This window comes from Schistocerca americana, chromosome 7 (genome assembly GCF_021461395.2).
Source record: "Schistocerca americana isolate TAMUIC-IGC-003095 chromosome 7, iqSchAmer2.1, whole genome shotgun sequence".
Classification (NCBI taxonomy): domain Eukaryota; kingdom Metazoa; phylum Arthropoda; class Insecta; order Orthoptera; family Acrididae; genus Schistocerca; species Schistocerca americana.
In genome coordinates, this window is record NC_060125.1 from 258,468,005 (window position 1) to 258,494,597 (window position 26,593).

General features: G+C 42.7%; 1 protein-coding gene across 1 annotated transcript in view; it reads left to right on the forward strand.

Moving 5' to 3' along the window:
* The window catches only part of LOC124622862 (4-coumarate--CoA ligase 5-like), a 95,963-nt gene extending 69,993 nt beyond the window's left edge, over nt 1–25,970 (forward strand). Inside the window, exons 6-8 of the mRNA XM_047148656.1 lie at nt 5,339–5,536; nt 21,953–22,118; nt 25,806–25,970. Of these exons, the coding sequence (XP_047004612.1) occupies nt 5,339–5,536; nt 21,953–22,118; nt 25,806–25,945 (504 nt within the window). The 3' untranslated portion in view covers nt 25,946–25,970. The remainder of the gene's footprint in view (nt 1–5,338; nt 5,537–21,952; nt 22,119–25,805) is intronic.
* Nucleotides 25,971–26,593: the final 623 nt, after the last annotated feature.

Below are 26,593 nucleotides of genomic sequence, written 5' to 3' on the forward strand. Positions count from 1 at the left end.
AACTGAATTATCTATTCAACTATGAACTTGAAGGGATGTCATGTGACGACCGTCCAAACCAAATGACGAGAACAATGACCAACAAAATGGAAAAACAAAATGGGGAAGCTGTTAGAGCATTAGTTTGTCGTACCAAGGGTTTGGGTTCGAGCCCTAGTCTTGTCAGATTTTTATATTTTAATATACGTGCAACTGTTGTATGAGACAACATGTTCCTGATACGTAAAAGGACTGTTTGGAGTTCATACGATGATCTACTGGTTGTCCGCATTCGGTTTGTTTATTTGGAAGTAGCAAACGTATAGAGTACTACCCAACGTATCGTGAATGATTTCAGGACGGTTGTGCAAATACCAGATGATCAAAAAGTCAAATGGTTCAAATGGCTCTGAGCACTATGGGACTCAACTTCTGAGGTCATTAGTCCCATAGAACTTAGAACTACTTAAACCTAACTAACCTAAGGACATCACACACACCCATGCCCGAGGCAGGATTCGAACCTGCGACCGCAGCAGTCCCGCGGTTCCGGACTGCAGCGCCAGAACCGCACGTCCACCGCGGCCGGTTGGTGCTTCATCTGATCAGAATATCAATAATTAGCTTAACAAAGTACGACAAAGCAAAGATGATGTTCTTTACAGGAAATGCTCAATATGTCCACCATCATTCCTCAAAAATAGCTGTAGTCTAGGAATAATGTTGTGAACAGAACTGTAAAGCTTGTCCGGAGTTACGGTGAGGCATTGGCGTCGGATATTGTCTTTCAGCATCGCTAGAGATGTCGGTCGATCACGATACACTTGCGACTTCAGGTAACCCCAAAGCCAATAATCGCACGGACTGAGGTCTGGGGACGTGGGAGGCCAAGCATGACGAAAGTGGCGGCTGAGCTCACGATCATCACCAAACAACGCGCGCAAGAGATCTTTCACGCGTCTAGCAATATGGGCTGGAACGCCATCGTGCATAAACATCGTACGTTCCAGCAGGTGTTTATCAGCCAGGCTGGGGATGATAAGATTCTGTAACATATCGGCGTACCTCTCACCGGTCACGGTAGTGGTTTTGCTGTCCAGCGCCATCTGTCGGTCATTTTGTGAACTTTATTTATTTATTTATTTATTTCTGTTCTAATAAAACCCTATGTCATTCCAAGCATGTGTGTCAATTTTTACCTCTCTATCTACATCATTCCGCAGTTTATTAAGTTTTCAAATTTATACTGACTTTTTGATCACCCTGTACTATCAAGTATTACAGTGATAAAAATTCACGGTAAGCCGACTAAAGGGCCTTCATTACCAGATGCAGTAGTGTTGTTGTCGACTAACATATTCGTGGTTTCACAGAATAAATACAAACACCCAGAACACAAGAGTGAGGAAACAACTGCACAACACGGGCAAGTCTTAATAACAATAATAATAACAGTAACGCTACTAAGAATAATAAAGCAAGCTTAAATCATTTAATAAAAGCAAGTCTCCAGTCCCTATTGTATACCAATTAGATCCCTTTCACAGTGAGCTGGTACAGTAGCTACATACATAGCAATTACATACAACCACTCGCTCGTCAAATGATCCGTACCTAAAAACTGGAAAATTGCACAAATCACATCAATACTCAAGAAAGGACATGGCGGTAATCAGCTGTATTATAGACACACATCACTAAAGTCTATTTCCAGAAGGATTTTGAAACATATATTCTGTACGAACATTGAATTACAAAAAAAAAAAAAAAAAAAAAAAAAAACTGTTTCTTGAAAAATGGGTCCAGAAAATATCGTTCTTATGAAACACAACTAGCTCTTTACTCAAGGTCATAATTCAAAGTAACTGACGACGGAAAGTCATCGTATTTAACAGAATTGTTGTCTGGTGCTCCCCAAGAAACTATTTGGGACACAATCTGAGCAGCCCTCATCAGATGATCAGAGCCAGTTTCAAAATGATTTAGACAAAATATCTGTATGGTAAGAAAAGTTGCAATTAACTTTAAACAAAAGAAAGTGTTAAGTTATCCACATGAGCGCTAAAAGGAATCCGCTAAATTTCGGCTACATAAATCTGAAGGCTATGAATTTAACAAAATACTTAGGGACTACAATTACGATTAACTTACATTGGAACGATCATATAGATAATGTTGTGGAGAAAGCTAACCAAAGATTGTGACTTATTGCGAGAACAGTTAGAAGATGGAACAGGTCTGCTAAAGACTCTACCCACACTACGTTTGTCCGTCTTCTTCTGGAGTGTTGCTGCACAGTGTAGGATTCGCATCAGATAGGGTTGACAGCGGACATCCGAAAAATTCAAAGAAGGACTCCTCGTTTCGTATTATCGCGAAATAAGGAAGAAAGTGTCACTGATATAATACGCGAGTCATTGAAGCAAGGGCGTTTTTCGTTGCTGCAGGATCTTTTTGCGAAATTTCAATTAACAACTTTCTCCTCCAAATGCGAAAATATTTTGTTGGCGCCCACATGAATAGGGAATAATGATCATTTTAAGAAGAGAAATCAAAGCTCGCTCGAGAAGTTTAAAATATTCGTTTCTCCCACGCGCTCCTCGAGAGAGGAACGGTAAAGAAATATCTCGAACGTGGTTCGATGAACTCGCTGCAAGTCATTTGACTGTGAATTGCAGAGTTGTCATCTGATGTAGATGTAGATACGGTACCTAAAATATTATGTTAGCTATCACAAAGACGTTATAACATAAACAGCTTTAGTGATTACATTTCAGTTACTCAACTTGCTGACTGTCGAAGAAGGGTTGAGGTGCGTAAGTCAGCTTTGATCCAGTTCCCCCACTACAAATATCACCTATTGTCAGACAATTTGCGACGTGTCCATCAAAAATTAACGTAGTCGAAATACACAAAACGCTTTTAAGATCAGTTTATTTCATCGCAACACATAAAACTGGTTATGGGTTTTAGCTTTACTAATAATGACACTGTCTGATGTAGTAAGTAAGTCGAAATATCACCGTTTTTGTATTAAAATTTCATGTAATATACATTGATAATAATACTGTAATTATTTCTGTTAATTATAGTAGATTACAGTATAACTTTCGACACAGACATGAACACTGTATCTTTACATTGGGCTCTACCGTAATTGCAATTATTCTTGTGTACTAAGTTTACAAAGGATGGTTTCAGCCTGTGTTTATATTAGGTTTGACCTATTTTTGGTGTGTGAGACAATCTTTTTATAACGTGACCAGAAGTGAATACTACTGGTTTAATTTCATCGTAAGTCAACTAGTTTCCATAGATATATTAAGCTAGCAAAGTACAATCTAAACTTCTCCACATATATAACTTCGCGTAGACATCGCGTGATAGTATCGCAATCACCAATACGTATGGAATGATACTCTGTGCTTTATACTGTGCTTCTCTGTTACACGCAACGCGCATAAGAAAAAGAAATTAATATGTTAAATTCGTACTCACACATAAGAAACTATGTAATGTTTAGCAAGAATTTCTTGTTGATAACAACAGAAATTGTTCGTGTTGTTTTCAGTTAAGCTGTTCGATTCAAATTCGATATTTTCAGGAATATTAATTGTCTTTTTTTCGATGTGGCCGGAGCTAAAGTATGTTCTGTGTACAAAAGATATACCTGGTCATCTGTGTCAATGCAGAATAGATATGCAGAGATAATGCCCAGCTGTATGTTTCTTTAATTACTAATAATTTCCCACATTCTGAAAACTGAGAATGTAGACGTACGCACTATTAAAAAGTAAAAAAGAAAAGCAATTATCGGGCTTTAGGTTGTTTCGAATACATCACAAAGCATGGTTTTCTCGAAAGTGCTAAGTTTCCGCCTTCCTCCGACCAGTGAATCGGTACATTCAACCAGTTTTCAGAATCTTCCAGTTTATGCAGTAATGTATGGCGCTGAAGGTACCCATTTTTCATTTAGGCAGAGAATTGTTAGTGGGTATAATAGCGATGAGTGCCAAAGTAAACAAATGAAATAAGAGATTGCTGCGTTTCACGAAATATATCATTCTTTACATAGAGGGTGGTTCACAATGTTTTGAGGATTTTAAAATTGAACAGCGCGCGCTGAAAGCAAAATACAGCGACGGTGGTACCGTAACAAGTTTCATCCCACATACAGGTTAGTAATCATGTGTGGTGTCACCGCCAGACACCACACTTGCTAGGTGGTAGCTTAAATCGGCCGCGGTCCATGTAGTACATGTCGGACCCGCGTGTCGCCACTGTGATCGCAGACCTAGCGCCACCACCAAGGCAGGTCTCGTGATACGAGAGAGCACTCGCCCCAGTTGTACGAGAATCTAGCTACCGCCCAGTTGTACGAGAACCTAGCTACCGCCCAGTTGTACGAAGCCTTTCTCTCTCATTAGCCGAGAGACAGAATAGCCATCAGCTAAGTTAATGGCTACGAACAAGCAAGGCGCCATTTGTATCAGTGCCTATAGCTTACGAGTATTCAAGAGAGATGTATTCCAAGAACTAATAAAAAGATAAGTAATAAGCATCTACATACTTTTCTTCTTATTCATTTATAAGTTCTCATGTTCCAGACTTCACGCCCGTCGGCGGTAGCCTTGCGTGCCCTATCGGCTACAGCGTTAGTCTAGCTTGCCTTTTCAGCCATCTCAACTTCACGGTGTCGGCCCAGCTACCGACACAACATCATGTATTGGTCGAAGCACAATCGTGCGTTCGCGATGGAGTGCTGTTTTCGCTACGGCGAATCTCCCATGCCTTTCGTAAGCATTTCAAGATTCAGCAGCGACGTCCACTTCCTGCTCGTGGAACAATATTGAACTGCGTGAGGAACTTCCTTGCGAACACCAGTGCATCGAATCGAATGTCAACCGGCCCAAGGAAAATACTTAGAACTCCCGAGAACACACTTCGCTCGCCTTATGTAACCGTGCTGGACTTTACCTACGAGGTTGTTTAAAGGCAAGAGTGTACCCTGACCGGCCGAGAAGCTTGCAACAGTTAACAGATGGAATTGGCGATGAAATTTCCAGAATTCCCCTAGCAGTTACGAAAGATGTATTCAAAAACTGGATGAAAAACCTCGAGTATTGTGAAGCCGCGAATGGTCGTCATTTGTCGAATGCAGTACTTCATAAGTAAACCTGAATAAATGTTGCACCTTGTGGAAAATGTTCAACTTTGTTTCTCGATTAGTTTGTGCTTTATTCAAATTTGAAATCATCAAACTATTGTGAAGCACCCTATACGATCTGGATTCAGTGTACGGGGTTAGTTGACAACGTAGACCATGTGTCCGTAAAATTTGTGACTGCTCTGTCTGCAGGTATTGGACTTGCAGACCGCAAAGTGTCTCGGTCCAGAGGTCGACGGTGAGCTGTGCTTCAAAGGACTGGCCGTAATACCGGAGTTTGTAGACAAGGAGGGCTGGATCCACACTGGAGACGTGGGCCACTACGACGCTGATGGCAACTTCTATGTCGTCGACAGAGTAAAGGAACTCGTCAAATACCGCGGTGTCCATGTGAGTTTTAGGAGTTACGTCAGTATTCTTGGAAATAAAATTATTTCCTGTTCTCTTTTATGTACATTAAATTTAGTTATAATGAGATGAAAGACTGTAGAGACCGACGTCAATTATTCTGATTTTTAAGCACAACAATCTTACCAAGGTGACCCACTTTGGAAAGACCTTTAATGCGGTGTATCAGATAAAGATATATAAATACGAAAACCACCAAATATGGCATATCCGTTTCGCAAACAATGCAATCATCTTGGTGGTTGCTTAATTTCCTTCTGTTAGCCAGTCACATTACAGGGCATATGATCTTGTCAGCCACTCACAGCACAGGACATGTAGCTGAGATTGTGCTTATGAAGAAAGTAATGGCACAGCTTCAGTTGCTACAAGTGCAAAACAAAATTTTTAGTAAACCTAATCAACCGCCAGATTAATTTCAGTGTCTGCAAAGCCAACATCCCAGATTTGGTAGTACTCATATTTATGTTGCGTGTTATGGAAATATGAAGTTCCAGTGATAAACTGTCCTAAAGATCTCTCCAATTTTAGTACGTTTGTTCTACTACAGCTGTGAGAAATGTGACGCCTTTCTAGTGTAAGGTTACCATCATGTGTTACTGCTGTACCTTTCTTCTGTCTTACAGTTAATAAAAATGTCTTCCCACCGTTGATTTTTCCTTAAGTATAATACTGAATTCGAAAAATAAGTAGTATGGGAAGGTACTATCTGTCCCACGTTTTGATGCTACCCATGTGGGTTGCCTACATGTTGATGCAAACCGATGACATCAGAATACAAGATGGCGCAATCCGAGAATTCGGTGACGAAAAACTAAAACATCGAAGATGGCGGTGACAGAAATTAAAAATCTCAAAATGTTGGAAACAGCCCAGCTGTGCTAGCAGAAAATTAGAAAAATCCAAGATAGCGGAACTAGTCAGTTACGCTTTGCAACATCTTTGAAATCGCCCCAAGATGATGGAACTAGCCCAACTGTACCTTGAAACACCATTGTCACAAGCCAAGGTGGTAGAAGTAGTCAAGTTTTGCTTTGTAGACTCTCTGAGATTCCAAGATAGCACAATTAGACCACTTGATCTAGCAATCATTAAAATGAGACAACCAATCGGCATATAGCCCCAGAGCTTATACACACACACACACACACACACACACACACACACACACACACAGATTGATTGATAAATGATCGTCTACCGAAGCATTGGATTGGACGTCAAGGAGCTGGCGACTTACCATGGGCTCCACGGTCACCGGATTTGACACCCTCTGACTCCTTCGTTTGGGGTTTCATTAAAGACAACGTTTATGTACCTCCACTCCCACAGAACCTGGAAGTTGAAGAACCAGATCCGTACTGCCATAACATCAGTGGCCAAGGACATGCTTGCCCTAGTACGGGAGAAATTTGAGTATCGATGTAATATTGTTCGTGCCGCTGATGGAGGACACATTGAACATCTGTAACCTGAACTTGAGATGTTCGTAAATACGTGTGTAAAGTTTCATATTCGTGTGTGTTAACGTTTAATAAATATAAGCATTCGAAATACGTATATCCTTTTTGAAACACCCTGTATTTTTCCAAGGGCCAATATTGGAAACCACAGGGCGGAAGAGGAAGGTCTGTTTCCGTGTGATGATGATAATGTGATTTGGGTGTACGATGCTAGAGCCAAAATTCTATAAGAGGCAGTCTACTAAAACTTCAGCTGCAATTAAAATGTAAAAAATGCCCCCTCCCCAAGTACATAAAGATGCACGAAAATCATTCATTCTGTCAATTCTAAAATTTAAAATAAAAATGAAAAAGGCGTTGGAAGAATGAAACTACAATAACATAGCATACTGAGTCTGGCTGATCATGGGTATAAAAACGATGAGCTAGCTGCTCCACAGCACACTAAAATCTCCAGCCTACGAGCTTACTCTGGAAGCCAGACAATATTCAAAATTTTAAAAGCTTAAGCACCCTCCTCTCCTCATCAGGTAAAATAGAGAGCAGATCTCCATCTAAATTTGTTTCTGCCCTCTCTTCACACTATAAAATGAGCTCAGTTAAAATACGTTGTATACAATTTTAAACATGGCTGTGAAACAGCAATCATACAAGAATATGATAAGCATAAAACAGCCAATTTCAATAAATCTGGTTGCAACCGGTTGGCTGTTTTATACTAATCATATAAGTTGTATAGTAATTTCTGCACCACAAGTCTGGGGGAGGGGAAGAGGGGGTGGTGTCTTCTTGTTGCTGGAGTATGAAGCTACGTGTTATTGGACTGTACCCTATTCGGGGGTGGGAGTCAGGTTTACTTCATCACATCGGAGTGACCTGTATGAGTTGTGCCACAGACGGATAGTTGGCCCCACTGACTGTAGTTTGTTGTCCCTCAGTGTTAGCTTCTGCTACTCCTACAGTTGCATGGCTCTTTGAGTCAACATCGAAATGGCAGCATGCAGAGCAACGGAACATTATGTGAAGTCATGTTCCCTGCATCCCCATGAACCGAAGCTTCTGCTGAGGTGAGATGGCTTGCGCGCCTCACCGACAAAGGTAGCTGTACATAGCTCCAACCACAGCGCAGGTGTATCTGTGGAGACACCAGACAAAAGGGATGTAGTATGATCAAATAAAAGAAATTATTCACATAGTTAAGCGAGATGAAAACTTAATTGTGGTAGAGGATGGAAATACGATAACAGGAACAGGGAGAGAAAGAAAAAATGGACCCAGAGAAAGGAATGAAATAGGAAGCCTCCTAGTAGAGTTTTGCACAGAGCATAATTTAATCATCACCAATACTTGATTTAAGAATCATTAATGACGAATTGATCCATGGAAGAGACCTGAAGATGACTATATAATTATAAGACATTTTTCTGATCGGCTGTAAAACTTATTCAGGGGCAGATGTGCTGACCACAATTTATTGGTTATGGACCATATATGAAACCTGAAGGATTTGTAAAAAGGAAGGAAATTAAGGTCGGGACCTGAATGCACTGAAAGAACCAGAGATTTTGAGATTTTCAAGAAGAGCACTGGGCGACGATTGACCGAAACAGATGAATCGAATAGGCTAGAAGACGAATGGATAGCTTAGAAAGATGAAATACTGAAAGCAATAGAGCATCAAAACGGTAAATAGACAATGCCTAGTGAGAAAATTTTGGATATAATGGGGGATATTGAATTTTGATGTTGAGAGAAGACAATATAATTATGCAGCAAATGAAGCAAACAAAAGGAATTACAAACGTTAGGAAATTGAGTTTGACGGAAAGTACAAAATGGCTATGTAGGAATGGCTGAAGGACATAAAGAAGTGTATAGAAGCACGTATAAGTAAAGGAACGATAGATACAGCCTATGGGAAAATTAGAGAGAAATTTGGAGAAAACGGAAGTACCTGTATTAAATTCACTCAGACGGGAAAACAGTACCAAACAAAGAAGGAAAAGTTGAAAAGTGGAAATAATGTACAGATGCTGTAGCTAAACCAAGATTACTCTCTAAATTAATCTTCTTGTCAGTAATGACCACGTTCGTAGAAAATATAGAATATCTAACAAAATTTGGATTCATCTGTTAAAATATGCATGAAATCAGCCGAAGAATGTTAAAATATGAGGAAGAAATATGATTTCTCACTAAAAATAATAAAATTTGATTCTTCCTAGAATTTACCAAATAGAAGCGTCGCTGGTAGTAGAATAATCAACGCAAGGAAACAAGTTCTCTCGTGGCTTTGGAACACTGAAGTATAGTAAGTCTTTTTAATGTAAACAAAGTTTTTTCAGTGGGAAACTATCAAGTTTACAGCTTGCCCGCAATCTTAACGCTTTACCATTAGAAATACATCTACAGTCTGCTGTGACAAGTTAAAAGTATCTCTCATAACGAAGGACACTTTACTGCGCGTGTATTTCACTAACATTTTGATTGAAACATTGTGTAAGACAGTACAAAATCTCACCAAACATACCAAAAAAGAGCAACACGTAAAGATACTGCTAATGCCAATTTAAGTATAATAATAAAACAAAAGATAGAAAATGAAGCCGAATATTTGTTATTAATATAGGAAGTCAAGACTTTGTAAAGCGTGCATGCAAGTGCTAAAATAGTTTAACGTAGATAAATACAATTTGCATTAAAATCTTACTGCAAAAAGCATAACACAATTATTGAAGTTTTATGTCAGTGCTTCAAACTGCTGGAAGAAAATTATTTCAGTGGGTTTGTTACTGAGTTATATGAAGCGCATAACAATAAGCAGGCATACATGTGATTTCAACAAAACGAACTGAGGTTTTATTTTACAAATCATTATAAAAATAACAGCGAGACGAGAGTTACTTAACAATTATAAAGCTCGCCGATGGGAAACCTAGCTGTGCGATGTGGCGAGTGTTGTCCCACGTTGGCTGCACACAAACAATCTCCGTAATTGTAATTCTTGGTAAATAATTCCGTTGCAGCTTATCTAGAAAGTGATTGTATGTACACTACTGGCCATTAAAATTGCTACACCAAGAAGAAATGCAGATGATAAACGGGTATTCATTGGACAAATATATTATACTAGAACTGTCATGTCATTACACTTTCACGCAATTTGGGTGCATAGATACTGAGAAATCAGTACCCAGGACAACCACCTCTAGCCGCAATAACGGCCTTGATACGCCTGGGCATTGAGTCAAACAGAGCTTGGATGGCGTGTACAGGTACAGCAGCCCATGCATCTTCGGCACGATACCACAGTTCATCAGGAGTAGTGACTGGCGTATTGTGACGAACCAGTAGCTTGGCCACCATTGACCAGACGATTCAAATTGGTGAGAGATCTGGAGAATGTGCTGGCCAGGGCAGCAGTCGAACATTTTCTGTATCCAGTAAGACCCGTAAAGGACCCGCAGCAAGCCGTCGTGCGTTATCCTCCTGAAATGTAGGGTTTCGCAGGGATCGAATGAAGGGTAGAGCCACGGGTCGTAACACATCTGAAATGTAACGTCCACTGTTCAAAGCGCCGTCAATGCGAACAAGAGGTGAACGAGACGTGTAACCAGTGGCACCCCATACCATCACGCCAGGTGATACGCCAGTATGGCGATGGCGAATACACGCTTCCAGTGTGCGTCCACCGCGATGTCGCCAAACACGGATGCGACCATCATGTTTCTGTAAACAGAACCTGGATTCATCCGAAAAAATGTCGTTTTGCCATTCGTGCATCCAGGTTCGTCGTTGAGTACACCATCGCAGGCGCTCCCGTCTGTGATGCAGCGTCGAGTGTAACCGCAGCCAAGGTCTCCGAACTGATAGTCCATGCTGCTGCAAACGTCGTCGAACTGTTCGTGCAGATGGTTGTTGTCTTGCAAACGTCGCCATCTGTTGACTCAGGGATCGAGTCGTGGCTGCACGATCCGTAACAGCCATTCGGATAAGATGCCTGTCATCTCGACGGCTAGTGATACGAGGCCGTTGGGATCCAGCACGGCGTTCCGTATTACCCTCCTGAACCCACCAATTCCATATTCTGCTGACAGTCATTGGATCTCGACCAACGCGAGCAGCAATGTCGCGATACGATAAACCGCAATCGCGATAGGCTACAATCTGACCTTTACCAAAGTCGGAAACTTGAGGGTACGCATTTCTCCTCTTTACATGAGGCATCACAATAACGTTTCACTAGGCAACGCCGGTCAACAGCTGTTTGTATATGAGAAATCGGTTCGTAACTTTCCTCATGTCAGCACGTTGTAGGTGTCACCACCGGCGCCAACCTTGTGTGAATTATCAGAAAAGCTCATCATTTGAATATCACAGCATCTTCTTCCTGTCGGTTAAGTTTCACGTCTGTGGCACGTCATCTTCGTGGTGTAGCAATTTTAATGGCCAGTAATGTAGATATAATAAAAGATGCATATTATCTTCTGGTTGGAGTAAGGGTTTGTGGTCGATGATGCAACACGGATGTAATCCGTACTCAACAATGTAGCGTGTACTAACTTCGCTGATTGTATAGGCACAGGCGACCATAGTCCGAGCTAAGTAGTTTTTGTATATAGTACGCAGTTCGGAGAATTGTGCTCATCACTGAAATCAGTTCACTCGCCAAAGCCATACCGCAACTTCACTGCTTTCGTGTTTTCCCACGATATGTTAGTTCACAGTAAGAAGCACAATGACACTGGTACACAGTTCAGAGTATGTGGTCAATATTGAAATCAGTTCACTCGATAAACCTGTCTTTTCACTTTCACCACTTTTACATTTTTCCACGTTACTTCAGTTCAAGATAAAACACAAATAGACACACTGGAATTTTAACACGGCAGCTCGCATTAGTGCTTTCTAAACCATCCCCATAATAAATGGGTTTCTGCACTATTTCCGTGTCGCAATCTTTATATCTTTACGTCATTAAGTGGAATATTAATCCAAGACATGTAACATATAAAAACACCTTGTCAACTATTTTTTTAGTCCACAATACAACGGTAACAGGCTGTATTTCCGCGGTCATAAACTCGCTTCACATTCTCGCACACCGGTAAACAACCAATCTACCATAACTGTTGTTCATTCATTTTTATACCGAAAGTCGCTAGCTATCGATAATTCACACTCTCGCTCCCTCAAAATATAATCCACAATTAAATTTTATTAAACATTTTCAGTATGCAGATATGATTCTAACATAAACAAACAGTATTAAATAAAAAAATAGTAAATACAGCAAAATAAAAACCAAACAGTCTCTGACAGTTACAGAAGATACGCAAACTGTGATGCACTACGTTTTACACAAATATTATTAAATACGTATACAAGAGTGTGCTGAAAAGTAATCCCTCTAAATTTTTTATGTGAAAACTCAAAGCTTTTCAAATAAAACAAACGTTATTAATGTTATGTATGAGGCGGAACTATGGGCCTCATGGAAAAAGGGGTGACCCGGCTGAAACACTCAATTTGACTCTAAGTCTGATCTAGAGGTGTGACCATTAAGTGCACGTGTTGATCACGTAGGCTGACGTGAGGATCAATGTACTATACTTGACGGGATGTATACGGAATATCTTAGGTAATTAGAAAGTTAGCAAACCGGAATACAATTAAATACTTAGCTTTAATTCAGCATCAGCGGTGAACGTCGATCATGACTTTGTACAATAGTATTTACAAGCGCAGTTACAGACTGAACTGCGAACACTTCTTTACAATTCTGATTGCTTCACACATATAGATCATTTGTCAATGCATAAACTGTATGTGGCTCCTGGCTAGGTCGTAGCTACTGACTTAGCTGAAGGCTATACTAACTAGCGTCTCTGCAAATGAGATCTCTGAAGCTATAACGAGTGAACCATTTCTATTAAAGTCGGCTGTAGAACTGGATAGTGCTCTAGCTTGTCTCGTGACTTCGTTGGTGGAACCACGACCTCACCTCTGCTTGCACCGCTTCATCCTTATCAATGTGAAGTCCTCGAAGGTGTTCTTTAATGAAGGTATTACACTAAAGAATTTTCTTTGACAAAGTTTTTTTGTCAAATAAAATCCGATAGTGTGATAAGGAACTTTGTGAAAGTTAGGCCTTGGTCAAATTTTCTTTGATAAAATTTAGCGCATCGACTTAGATTTGATCAAAGAAAGCGTTCGTCTTCTGTTGACTGCATGGAGAAATGTAATGGAGCGCTAGCATCGCTGCATCCCGAATAGAAAATAGAGTAAAGAGAAAGAGCTATGAAAATATTACGGAGGCCACTAGTCGTGAAGATGTAACCTTAAGGATATAAAGGAGAAATTATACAACTTTTGATGAAATTAAAATACGTTAAAGTATGTACTAAACAGTCATTCGCTTTAAGATATTCCACCTTCAGTCCTTTATAAATACTTTGCCCCGTTTCCGGTGTTACAAGTATTTTCGTCAATATGCACTGCGCTTTTCGAATACTTTCTGTTATGGTTTATGGTAGAAGGTCTATAAAAGACAAGAAATGATGTATTTATAAGTTTAATGAAACTCAAAACATTGTAAAATGGCTCTGAGCACTATGCGACTGAACTTCTGAGGTCATCAGTCGCCTAAAACGTAGAACTAATTAAACCTAACTAACCTAAGGACAATTCATAACTCCATGCCCGAGGCATGATTCGAACCTGCGACCGTAGCGGTCGCTCGGCTCCAGACTGTAGCGCCTAGAACCGCACGGCCACTCCAGCCGGCTCATTGTAGATGTGAAAAAGATCAGAGATGATAATAGTTTTTAAGTAATAAGAATGTAAACAAAGTTCAGAGATATAATTTGCAGATATTATTAACACTCGAGTCCGCCAAACTTTAAATTACAGTAGCTTTCTCCTGCTGCAAGAAATCGAAGTATTACAGTTGTCTATCTTTTGCGGATATGGCATTTCTGAGGTGTGTCCTGCTTCGTAATATGAGGAGCCACCTCCTGAGCACATACCGAAATGTACTCTCGTCCACTCGCACGTAATTTTGATACGACTTTAGATCCTCGTCTTGCAGCTCCCGTCACAGATTTTGTTGTATGTCTTTCTTGTCTTGCCGTGAAACCAACGGCTTCACCCAAGTGCGTTTCCTTTTCTCCTGTTCCTCTTCAGAATATAATGACAATGGAACTGCTGTACACGAAGCTGCAGAGCAAGTAATAAGTTTTCGTCGGCCATTCTAAAGGAACTTCGACGAAATATTTGATGACACTCTAATAGTTCCTTTGGTGACACGTCAGAGATCTTTGTCAGAGAAAATTTTATCAAATTTCTTTGTAAAAGAAAATTTGATAGAGCAATACCAACCTAAGTTTTGGATACAGATTAAAATTGGATGGGGCCAAGTTGGGACAGTATGGAGAATGATCGATTACAGTGAATCCAAGGCTTCGGATTTTCGTAGATACCGTAGTACTCGTGTGTGGTCTGACATTGTGATGTTGAAGGAGAGGGTGCGCCATGAGTGGATGAACTCTTCGAATTTGGGCTTTCAGTCTTTAAGGGTCTCCCACGCACTGACATATTTACCGTTAAACACCACACCGTTGCACGCTATAATTTAGAGCTCTCTAGGGCCAGAGATTTGTAACTTGCGTCAGCGAAGCAGGATAGTCGACCGTGTAACATGCATGACATATAACACCTCAACCGCGAACAGAATAAAAAATTCGGAGGCATTAGTTTTCAGCACACCTCTGTAGATATTTGTGTTTATAGTATTCACAGGGCTACACAAATAAAATGAATTCGAAGACAATAATACTGAAAGGGAAGAGGTGGTAGATGTAGATGAAATGAGAGACTTGATAATGTGAGAACAATTTGATAGAGCACTGAAGATCTTGAGTCGAAACAAGTCTCCTGTAGTAGACGACGTTGCCTCAGGACTACTGATTGGAAGAGCCAGCCATTACAAAACTGTTCCATCTGGAGAGCAAGCCGTATGAGATAGACGACATAGGTGCAGACTTCAAGAACAAAGTAATGATTCAATTTCTAAAGGAAGCAGGTGCTGGCAAGTGTGAAGTTTACTGAAATGTCAGCTTAATAGTTTATTGTTACAAAATGAGGAATACTAAAATGTAAACTTTCACGGCCGGAAATGTCATGTCCATTATAATTATCCGGGCTGTTATGCCGTGGTCGGTTGATGAATTCTGAGGTGATTCCCAACGTTTCGTCTCCGACTGTGGGAGACATCTTCAAGGGGGTCCGTAGCTTGATGGAAGGTCCAACACACACAGTAGCGAGCCAGTGTGTGTGTTGGACCTTCCATCAAGCTACGGACCCCCTTGAAGATGTCTCCCGCAGTCGGAGACGAAACGTTGGGAATCACCTCAGAATTCATCAACCGACCACGGCATAACAGCCCGGATAATTATAATGGACAAAATGAGGAATACACTATTTGAAATTCTGAAGGTGGGAGGAGTAAAATGTAGGGAGAGAAAGGTTAGCAGCAACTTTTATAGAAACCAGACGGCAGTTATAAGAGTCAAAAGGCATGAAAGAGAAGGGAGTGAAATCGGATTGTAGCCCACTCCTAATGTTATTCAGTCTCTGCATTGAGCAAGCAATTAAAGAAACGAATGAAAAATTTGGAGGAGAAATTAAAGTTCAGAGAGAATAAATAAGAACTTTGAAGATTTGTTGATGACATTGTAGTTCTGTCAGAGAAAGCAAAAGACCTGGTAGAGCAGGTGAACGTAATAGACAGTCCCTTGAAAGAAAGATATAATATGAATATCAACAAAAGTAAAACAAAGGCAATTGAATGTAATCGAATTAAGTTAGATGATGCCGAAGAAATTAGATTAGGAAACAGAGCACTAAAATAGTAGCTGATTTTGTTGTTTGAGCAGAAAAATAACTGATACTGGAAAAATTGGAGAGGATATAAAATGTAGACGTGCAATGGCAAGAGAGGCGTTTCCGAAGAAAAGAAATATGTTAAGAACGAATTTAAATACAACTGTTACGAAGTCTTTTCTTAAGGCAATTGACTTTGAACGTGGACAATAAATGGTTCATACAAGAAGAGAATAGAAACCTTTGAAATGTGGTGCTACAGAACAGTGCCAAAGATTAGATGGGTGGATAGCGAAACTAATGACGAGGTAATGAATAGAAATGGGCGGAAAAGAAATTTATGGCATAACTTGACTGAAAGAAGGGATCGGTTGATACGATACATCCTGATGCATCAAGGTATCGTAAGTTTGATAATGGAGGGGCGTGTGGAGTTAAAATTGGGGAGGGAGACGAAGAGGTGAATACAGTAAGCAAATTCAAATGGCTGTAGTTTGCAGTAGTTATTCGGAGGCGGAAAGGCTTGCACAGGATAAAGTAGTATGAAGAGCTGATCTAAGCAGCCTTTGAATTGAAAACCGTAACATGTTCCCTGCAGACATCCTGCATGTTCTGGTTGTCCCCAGGTGCCCTAGTAACCACTACAATGAATCATGTTTCTCATGTTGGTGAAGAAAGAAAAATTTGTTCTGAACTGTGCGTGTTAATTTCTCTGCTGTTGTTGGGGTGCTTAAGAATGGTATAGTTGAGAAACCTCACTGCTCTGCTCCAGTGGCTTCAGGATCACATGGAGTGCTATAGTACATACGCCTGTATTCACTGGGAAAGCGATTCCTGAAGACACATTGGAAAACACGAGTGAACAGCCAAGAGGAGAGCGATCAGCGCACTGTTTTAAAACCGTTTCTTATACAAAATGTTATAAAACGAATGCCGAAAAGTAAAATTTGGAGTGCCATCTTTTTTTAAAGTTAGTAAAATCTATATCTATACTAAAAATAGAACTGTAAAAATGTCGTATTTGTCTGTCTGTATGTTTAAAGACGCTAATGTCCAAACCTCGTAGACGAATTTTCGTGGGGCTTTCACAGGTAACATGAAAGTAGCGTGAGGTAACGTATAGGCTCTATTTCATCAAAATTGGAACACAGAAAAAAGGAGATCGTAATGTAAAGATGGCGCTGACTGATGTACACTCCTGGAAATGGAAAAAACACATTGACACCGGTGTGTCAGACCCATCATACTTGCTCCGGACACTGCGAGAGGGCTGTACAAGCAATGATCACACGCACGGCACAGCGGACACACCAGGAACCGCGGTGTTGGCCGTCGAATGGCGCTAGCTGCGCAGCATTTGTGCACCGCCGCCGTCAGTGTCAGCCAGTTTGCCGTGGCATACGGAGCTCCATCGCAGTCTTTAACACTGGTAGCATGCTGCGACAGCGTGGACGTGAACCGTATGTGCAGTTGACGGACTTTGAGCGAGGGCGTATAGTGGGCATGCGGGAGGCCGGGTGGACGTACCGCCGAATTGCTCAACACGTGGGGCGTGAGGTCTCCACAGTACATCGATGTTGTCGCCAGTGGTCGGCGGAAGGTGCACGTGCCCGTCGACTTGGGACCGGACCGCAGCGACGCACGGATGCACGCCAAGACCGTAGAATCCTACGCAGTGCCGTAGGGGACCGCACCGCCACTTCCCAGCAAATTAGGGACACTGTTGCTCCTGGGGTATCGGCGAGGACCATTCGCAACCTCCATGAAGCTGGGCTGCGGTCCCGCACACCGTTAGGCCGTCTTCCGCTCACGCCCCAACATCGTGCAGCCCGCCTCCAGTGGTGTCGCGACAGGCGTGAATGGAAGGACGAATGGAGACGTGTCGTCTTCAGCGGTGAGAGTCGCTTCTGCCTTGGTGCCAATGATGGTCGTATGCGTGTTTGGCGCCGTGCAGGTGAGCGCCACAATCATGACTGCATACGACCGAGGCACACAGAGCCAACACCCGGCATCATGGTGTGGGGAGCGATCTCCTACACTGGCCGTACACCACTGGTGATCGTCGAGGGGACACTGAATAGTGCACGGTACATCCAAACCGTCATCGAACCCATCGTTCTACCATTCCTAGACCGGCAAGGGAACTTGCTGTTCCAACAGGACAATGCACGTCTGCATGTATCCCGTGCCACCCAACGTGCTCTAGAAGGTGTAAGTCAACTACCCTGGCCAGCAAGATCTCCGGATCTGTCTCCCATTGAGCATGTTTGGGACTGGATGAAGCGTCGTCTCACGCGGTCTGCACGTCCAGCACGAACGCTGGTCCAACTGAGGCGCCAGGTGGAAATGGCATGGCAAGCCGTTCCACAGGACTACATCCAGCATCTCTACGATCGTCTCCATGGGAGAATAGCAGCCTGCATTGCTGCGAAAGGTGGATATACACTGTACTAGTGCCGACATTGTGCATGCTCTGTTGCCTGTGTCTATGTGCCTGTGGTTCTGTCAGTGTGATCATGTGATGTATCTGACCCCAGGAATGTGTCAATAAAGTTTCCCCTTCCTGGGACAATGAATTCACGGCGTTCTTATTTCAGTTTCCAGGAGTGTATTTTCGGAAGTTTACGTCAGTGACAGAATTAAGCGCAGCAGTCTTACCTTTATGACTACAAACGTGACTTGTAACGATCCTCAGATAACGCAGTATCCGTCTCAGATATGGAGATGTAGCAGTGTTGTTTCATAATTGACGGAACTGAAGTGCCAACCTGGCGCCGCCTTCCCCCACCCACCCTGCATTCCTCCTTCACGCTGCAGCGCCGGAAAGCTGTATAGTGAGTGGCAGCGCCGGCACCTACGGAAAAATAGGCCGCCACAGTATGGGCAGTGTCACGTGGGTTAGCCTGGAGACGTCTCTTCCTAATTACAGCAGCCACGTGCACCTCCCCCCCCCCCCCCCCCCCCAGAAATCCTCTTGATGATACTTGTTTACGAAAATAGCTACGTCACCCTTAGCTCTCTTGCCACTAAAGTCGCCCTTTTTGTGGAGAGTGCAGCCCTATAGCTCATAATCGCCAGATGATTTAAAGTTTGTCTCTCCTGGAGAAATAAACATTATTCATCGGTACAAGTGGTTCATATGGCTCTGACCACTATTGGATTTAACATCTGAGGTCATCAGTCCCCTAGATTTAGACCTACTTAAACCTAACTAGCCTAAGGACATCACACACATCCATGCGCGAGGCAGGATTCGAACCTGCGACCGTAGCAGCAGCGCGTTGCTGGACTGAAGCGCCTAGAACCGCTCGGCCACAACGGCCGGCATTCACCGGTAGACTAGGAGTCGTAGTTCCTCCACATATGTCCTGAAACTATTCATGCTCCAGCAGTAGCAGCAATCTTAGCAGTGAAGTTTTTCTTTGTCATTCCTCTTGACGTTCCTCCGTGGTAGGGAGTTTGCAGCGGGCGGTGGGTTACTTGAGGGACTTACTGATTCCCTGAGTCAGACATCGACGTTCATACTATTTGATCTGATTTATTTACTTTTTATTCCAGTTACGGATCACAATATTTTTACTCCGAGTAATTGATTTCTGTTTGTGATGACTATCTTCAGACGAGGACTGGTTATTGTTGTAAAATGTATTGATCCGTAACTGGAAAAAAGTAAGAAACTGGAAGTCTGGTTGCACCTCCTCCAGCTCAAATATTTTGCAATTCTGGTATTGGGAGTGGCTCAACAGAGGATGGGGCTCGACAGAATTTTTGGAACTTGATAGTTGCTATGTGTTATATGACTCGTCGGAAAGATCTCTGACTTCTTTTCTGAATGATTATAGATTCCGCACATACACTAACTAACAACGGACATTACATATTAGTAATCACACCAATGGCCGACCGGTGTCATATCGATGTGTTACTTCTTTCCTGATAGAAATGGCGGATACTCATAATACAATGAATAATGAAATAGACATGTGGACTGGTTAACTGATAATAAAACAGCTCTTACGTGACTCAAAATATGTTAGTATACTGTGAAACAACTACAGCTTCAGTCCGCGATGCTTGATTGTCTAAAGTTGAAGGCAGACAGATAAGTGCGAACAGCCAAGCTTGTCCCAGTTACTCTCAAACAATTTGGAGGCTGCGCAACTCGGGGCATCGGATCTGTGGTCATCGTTTGAACCATCAGAAATGACCAACATCGCATGGTCTGACGGTTTTGCATCTGGTCTTTCTGTTCCGTTGGTTTTCGTCCCTAGTTTGGATTTGGAGGACGGCAGTAAGGATATTTTAATAGCAACATTCTTCTATTTCTCCTTTTCGGTCTTCCGTGGGGATGTGTCTTTCTTCCTGACAGTATGACCTGTTGGCGTAAACAGTGCCTCAGGTTTGCAGCTACGTTTACAGTTGCTGATTGCTGTGCTCTGGTTAACTGTCACTGTATAAGTGCCAACACCGCCTACTTCAATACTGAGGCGGACGGCTTCATGAACATTGGTGCCTTTGTGAATTAAATTCGCCTCAAAGTAAAATATACGTTGTGCAACCTTTATCTCCCGCTGAACTGCTCCGTTCGCATGTATCGTGACTATAGCGTACCTTGGTGGAGTGACGTACGCGTAAGCACTTAAAGCAGCGCATTGGATTAAGTATGTACGGCATAACTTCAAGACGAATAACGCCTCCGCAGTTTTAGTGTTTCTTATATAAGTGAGAAGTCATAATAAAAATGGTATTTCTTGAGCTCACGATATACTCCAATTATACGATTCTTTACCTTGATTACACTGTTGCAGCTCTTTGCAAACTGTATCCGTTATGTTTCGGCAGGTACCAACTCCCTTTGCAACAATTTAAAGCTGTGTGCAAAACAGTGTTGATGACATACATTGCAAATGATTTGCTTCTAGCACTTTGTCAACTTGAATAGATTTCACTGTCACGACCTGGAGCGTTCCATTACGTGGCCTTTTCATAGAGTTCAGTTATCCTGCAAATCCGTCGAGTGATTTAAATAGAAAGTCACCAATTTTTCAAACGAACATTCCACACCTTTAATAACAATGAACGCATTATTTATCACAGAGTGTGGTCTGTTACAATTATTGACGTCTCTTACATTGGCAGACGTCTAATGTGGGTTAGCTATACGAGGTTACTTCCGGGTTCGGGTATTAATAATGCCGAACAGACCACCCCAACAGCTGAAAGTGTGTGATATATGCTTCCTGGTTATCCCACGAAGAGCTACGGAAATACAGGTCCACCCAAAAAAAGCACTGCTTGCCTGGGTAAAGCTTTCTCAATGGCGGTAGGCTCCTCAGAAACTGCCCACTAACGGCAGTTCCACCTCAACAGCCATTCATCTCTCTGGCGTGCAGCACACCTTGAGATTTTTGTTTTTTAATAAATTTTTCTGCTATTCTCTCCGACCATGTAGTTAAGCCACCATCTCTGCTCCCTATGCGACATGTCGTTTTGCTGCTTCACCACAGGGTGGCCGCTGAAGTACGAACAGAGCTTACGGTGGAGCGGACTGGCAGTGATTACCAGAAGCCAGCTACAGGAATCCGGTTCGCCAAATCTATACCCAGACTACATAGACTGCGCTCCCTGAAGTGCTCGTCATTTGACTCGACTTAGGAGGCAAGTGTGACTCATCCAGTGCTGCGGCCGCGGCGAGCATAACGACCCCCCCCTCCCGCCCCCGCCCCCCCCCTCTTCTCAAGCCTACCCACATTTACTATTTACTTGCTTTCCATCTTAACCTCACAAGTATTCTTTTGGCTCAAATGGCTCTGAGCACTATGGGACTTAACAGCTGATGTCATCACTCGCTTGGAACTACTTAAACCTAACTAACCTAAAGACATCACACACATCCATGCCCGAGGCAGCATTCGAACCTGCGACCGTAGCAGTCGTGCGGTTCAGGACTGAAGCGCCTAGAACAGCTCGGCCACAGCGGCCGGTGTATTCTTTTGAAATGTACACAAGATGTATTTTGCGGTGGTGCACAGAGGAGTTTCTGGTCTTTCAGGTGTCGCCGTCAGAGATGGAGGCGTGGCTGCTGGCACACCCGCAGGTGTCTGAGGCGGTGGTGGTGGGCCTGCCACACGACGAGGACCAGGAGCACCCAGCTGCCTTCGTCGTGCTGACCCAGGGCGCCACCGTCACTCCTGAGCAGCTGAAGCAACTGGTCAAAGGTCAGGCCACATCTTCGGACCACTTACGACACGCATTTAACATTCACTGCTGTTGAAAAATTATTGCATTCTTGCATATCTGTAATTTTGTGTTTGTATGTGGGGGGGAATGAGCTGCTGGCTTAGATTCGCGAAGTGCAGGGAATTAAATAATAAGCCTTATGTAGTTTAAAATTAAATAACTTTGCTATAAAATAAATACTAAATAATAACAAATAGAATTTCGAGAAGCCCGCAGATTGGCGAAACAACCTATTACCTTCAGGAAGAAGATTAGAAAGGCGACAGAAACAGCCAAGCGACCAACCTACATGAATAGAGAGGACAGGTGCTGACTTCGGGCGTCTCGGTTGCCAGCACTAACATCGCTACGGAAACGTAGCTCACGCGAAACAACACACAGGCGCTCGGGAGACCCCAGCGGCTGCAGCTACACAGACTACTGGCACGCCTCAGCTGGCACTGGGAGGCAAGTAAACAACACTACGTAACAACTGCCACCCGTTTCCCACTCGCCTATTTCCACCAGTGGCAAGCAAAAAAGCGAACAGCAATCTAGAACGTCAACAAAAAGAAATAATGCGAACATAAATAAAGGACGTCTAACAACTCTTCTTCATCCCCAACAGAATCTTCAGCCAGTAAAATAACAACCAAACTTTTCACGTTTAGCATTTAAAAGAAAAAAAGAAGAAAAAACACCTTGAGGAAGGCCAATGCCAATATTGCCCGAAACGTCGGAAGTTTTATCACGTTGACAATGTAGTCACAGAGCCATAACAATTTTATTGACTGTGAAAATATAAGCGGTCTGTACAAAAGTATAGAAGTTCCAGGTAAATAAAAAATATTGTTTTTTTATGGGCACTTTTATATGCGTATCTTTGGTAGGAGTAGTAATGCCCCCGCGAGCACGCACAAATGCCGCAACACGATGTGGAACGGACTCGACTAATGTCTGAAGTAGTGCTTGAGGGAATTGACACCACGAATCCCGCATGGCTGTCCATAAATCTGTAAGAGGGAGTGGACATCTCTTCTGATCAGCACGTTACAAGGCATCCCAGATATGCACAATAGTGTTCATGTCTGGGGAGTTTGGTGGCCAGCGGAAGTGTTTAAACTCAGAAGAGCGTTCCTGGAGCAATTCTGGACGTGTGGTGTGTCGAATAACCCTGCTGGAATTGCTAAAGACCGTCGGAATGCATCTTGACATGAATGGATGCAGGTGATCAGACAGGATGTTTACGTACGTGTCACCTATCAGAGTCGTATCTACATGTATCAGAGGTCCCATATCACTCCAACTGCACACGCCCCACACCACTGCAGAGCCTCAACCAACTAGAACAATCCCCTTCTGACACGCACAGTCCTTCGATTCATGAGGTTGTCTCCGTATCCGTACACGTCCATCCGCTCGATGCAACTTGAAACGAGACTCGCCCGACCAGGAAACATGTTTCCAGTCATCAACAGTCTAAAGTCGGTATTGACGGGTCCAGGCGAGGCGTACACGAGTCAAGGGTACACGAGTGGGCCTTCGGATCCGAAAGTCCATGTCGATGATGTTTCGTTGAATGGTTCGCACGCTGACGCTTGGTGATGGTCCGGGATTGAAATCTGCAGCAATCTGCGGAAGGGTTGCACTTCTGTCACTTTGAACAATTCTCTCTGGTCATCGTTGGTCCCGTTCATGCAGGATCCTTTTCCGGCAGCAGTGATGTCGCACATTTGATGTTTTACAGGATTCCCAAAATTCACGGTACACTTGTGAAATGGTTGTATGGGAAAAATCCCGACTTCATCGCTACCTCGTAGATGCTGTATCCCACCGCTCGTGCGTCGACAACAATACTACGTTCAAACTCACTTAAATCTTTATGACCACCCATTGTAGCAGCAGTAACCGATCTAACAACTGCGACAGACACTTGTTTATATAGGCGTTGTCGACCGCAACGCCGTATTCTGCCTGTTTACGTCTCTGTATTTGAACACGCATGCCTATCCCATTTTCTTTGGCGCTTCAGTGTACGTTCTGCAAGAAAACCGGCGGTCGCAGGTATCAGGAGCATCTCTTCCTTTGCCACTCCCCTGTTTGTAAGACATAGGAACGTCAAACAGCCTAAATAACTGTTTGTTCGTGCCTGATCTGGAGCTTTAGTCGTGAGGAACAGTGAAGGCTTAGAAGCAGAACAAAAATTTTTGAGTTTGCTTCCTTGACAAATGCTGTTCGTTCATTTGAAAAATTCATGGTTTGGTTAAAAATTCTATTTTTCTGTGTCTGGTGTTTCATCCTTCAAATTATGTCAGTGGTATACAGAAATATGCTGAGGTAGTTAGTTTCACAGATCCTTAGAGCTTCACAAATTTGTAAGACAAGTATGATGCTCTTACAAAATCAGTTTTTCCCGCTTTTCTTCCCCCAACAGCAAATGCTTTCTGGAAAGGAGAAATTCTGCTGCGTCAAGATCTGCAATCTCGTGCCTACTAGTTACATACACTGCAGACGTTTTCTGGAATAATGCTTGTAATACCATGACCAACCTCTAACATACCGCTAGGTCTCCTGCCCGGGCCACCATAGCGCGTGAATTCGGCTTACCGTGATGTCGGAAACAAAACATATAACCTAAGTAACTTTACAGAGCCAGACTATTGGTTACCATACTAAAAAAAGTAATCAATATACGGAAAAGATAGGCCGATGAGGTTGTTGACATTGGGACCAAATACGGTGCTTCATGATGACGACCCTCACGGGAGTATTTAAACTACCAGTTGACTCATTTTTCACGGCTGACAACTTCTGCTATGTACATTTTACGCCAGCGTTTTATCTGTCTCTGTCGCTTTTCTGGCAAACTTTAGCAAAGAGCATTGTTTCAGCAGTGCTCCTTTGGCTGTAAGACGGCTGTTCACGCTCACTGTGCGTCAGCTCATGTGAATAAGCATGCATGCATTTCTCAGACCACTTGTCATTTGATTGTTAGTCTGTCCCCTGAGAACTTCTTAGATGCACACGTAAGTGTTAATAAAAGTGATTTACCGTATATATGTACGATGATGTTCATTTTACAAGTATTACCGAGAGTTTTAATTAAACTTCAAACTCCTCACAGAGCTTCAGTGTTGGGTGTATCGTACGGCAGCGTAACTTTATGGACATTCTAATGCGTTAATGCGGAACCGATTTACGCTGGAAAAAAATTCAGTTTTTGCTACCAAGTGCAGATCTGGCTCTTTGAAGACATATAGAAATGTTTCTGTATGTAATGGATTAGGAATGGGGCGTGGGCAGAAAAGATCAACCAACTGACAAAGGCTTAGTTGTTGAATATGAGCACCGGCGATGTCGATTAGATGCTGTACACTGCCAGATTTGCACCTGGTGGCCAAAATCGGAACTAATTTTTTGCCAGCGTAAATCTGTTCCATATTAAGACATTGGCATATCTACCAAGTTTCGCTGCCATACGACAATTACAGACCACACTCGACCTCCATGAGCAGCTGCACTTTAATTACAACTATCTGGTCCTTTATACTATTACGATCATATAAAATGTGTTTTCATCTGCTCCACCAGTGCTGTATGTGCTACAGTCCTACATCTGTTTAACGTAGGTTAACCCACACTGCCTATCTCAGTGAAGTAAAAACTCGTCACCTGCTGCATTTCAGAGAGAGCATGCGGCAGCGAGGAGAAGCTGTTGCATGGGGGCGTCTTCCTGGTAGAGTCCATCCCTCGCCTCGCCACGGGGAAAGTCAGCAGGGGGCAGTTGCGGCGCGCTCTCCTGGAGAGGACCATGGGAAAGGTGTAGCCAGTCTCCCAGGAACAGCAGCTGCCGTCTTCTGGGGATCGCTGCGGTCTCACAGAAGGGCGGGTACTACACAGAGCACCTTCCACACGTCAGGAGGCTACCCCATCAACTCACTGCATATCCTATCTACATCTTTGTTAACTGGTGTAGCATCACCTCTGTAATAAAGTGAACAAATCTTCCTTAATAAGAACTGTGTCAAAATGAATTAATCACGTCACAAACATGCAACAGGTGGAAGTTCTCCAGTATGGGAAATTGGTCTTAAGACTTAAGGAAGCAAACGATACATGCCGATAATTCCAAGGAAGAATTATGTGTCTAGAACTGTGGTGTGCATACTGTAAGACCTTCGGTACACACACCAGCAGATTATTTGACTTGTCGCTCTAATGAAGTAGGCGAGTGTCAGCAATATGTCTCGTGGCCTTATCGTGGCGTGTTTATCTTCTGCCATTAGGTCAGACGATAGAAATGCCACTTGCACGCTTCGAGTAGCAGATTGACGGTGACCAACTTTAAACAAAACTAGATTAATTTTCACACACATTTATTAAAATAATAAAAAGCATAGACATTACGTAACTTGATTCTGGATGCTGTTTACAATAGACAATCTGAAGTTCCTTTGGTCTTGCTATGTTAATC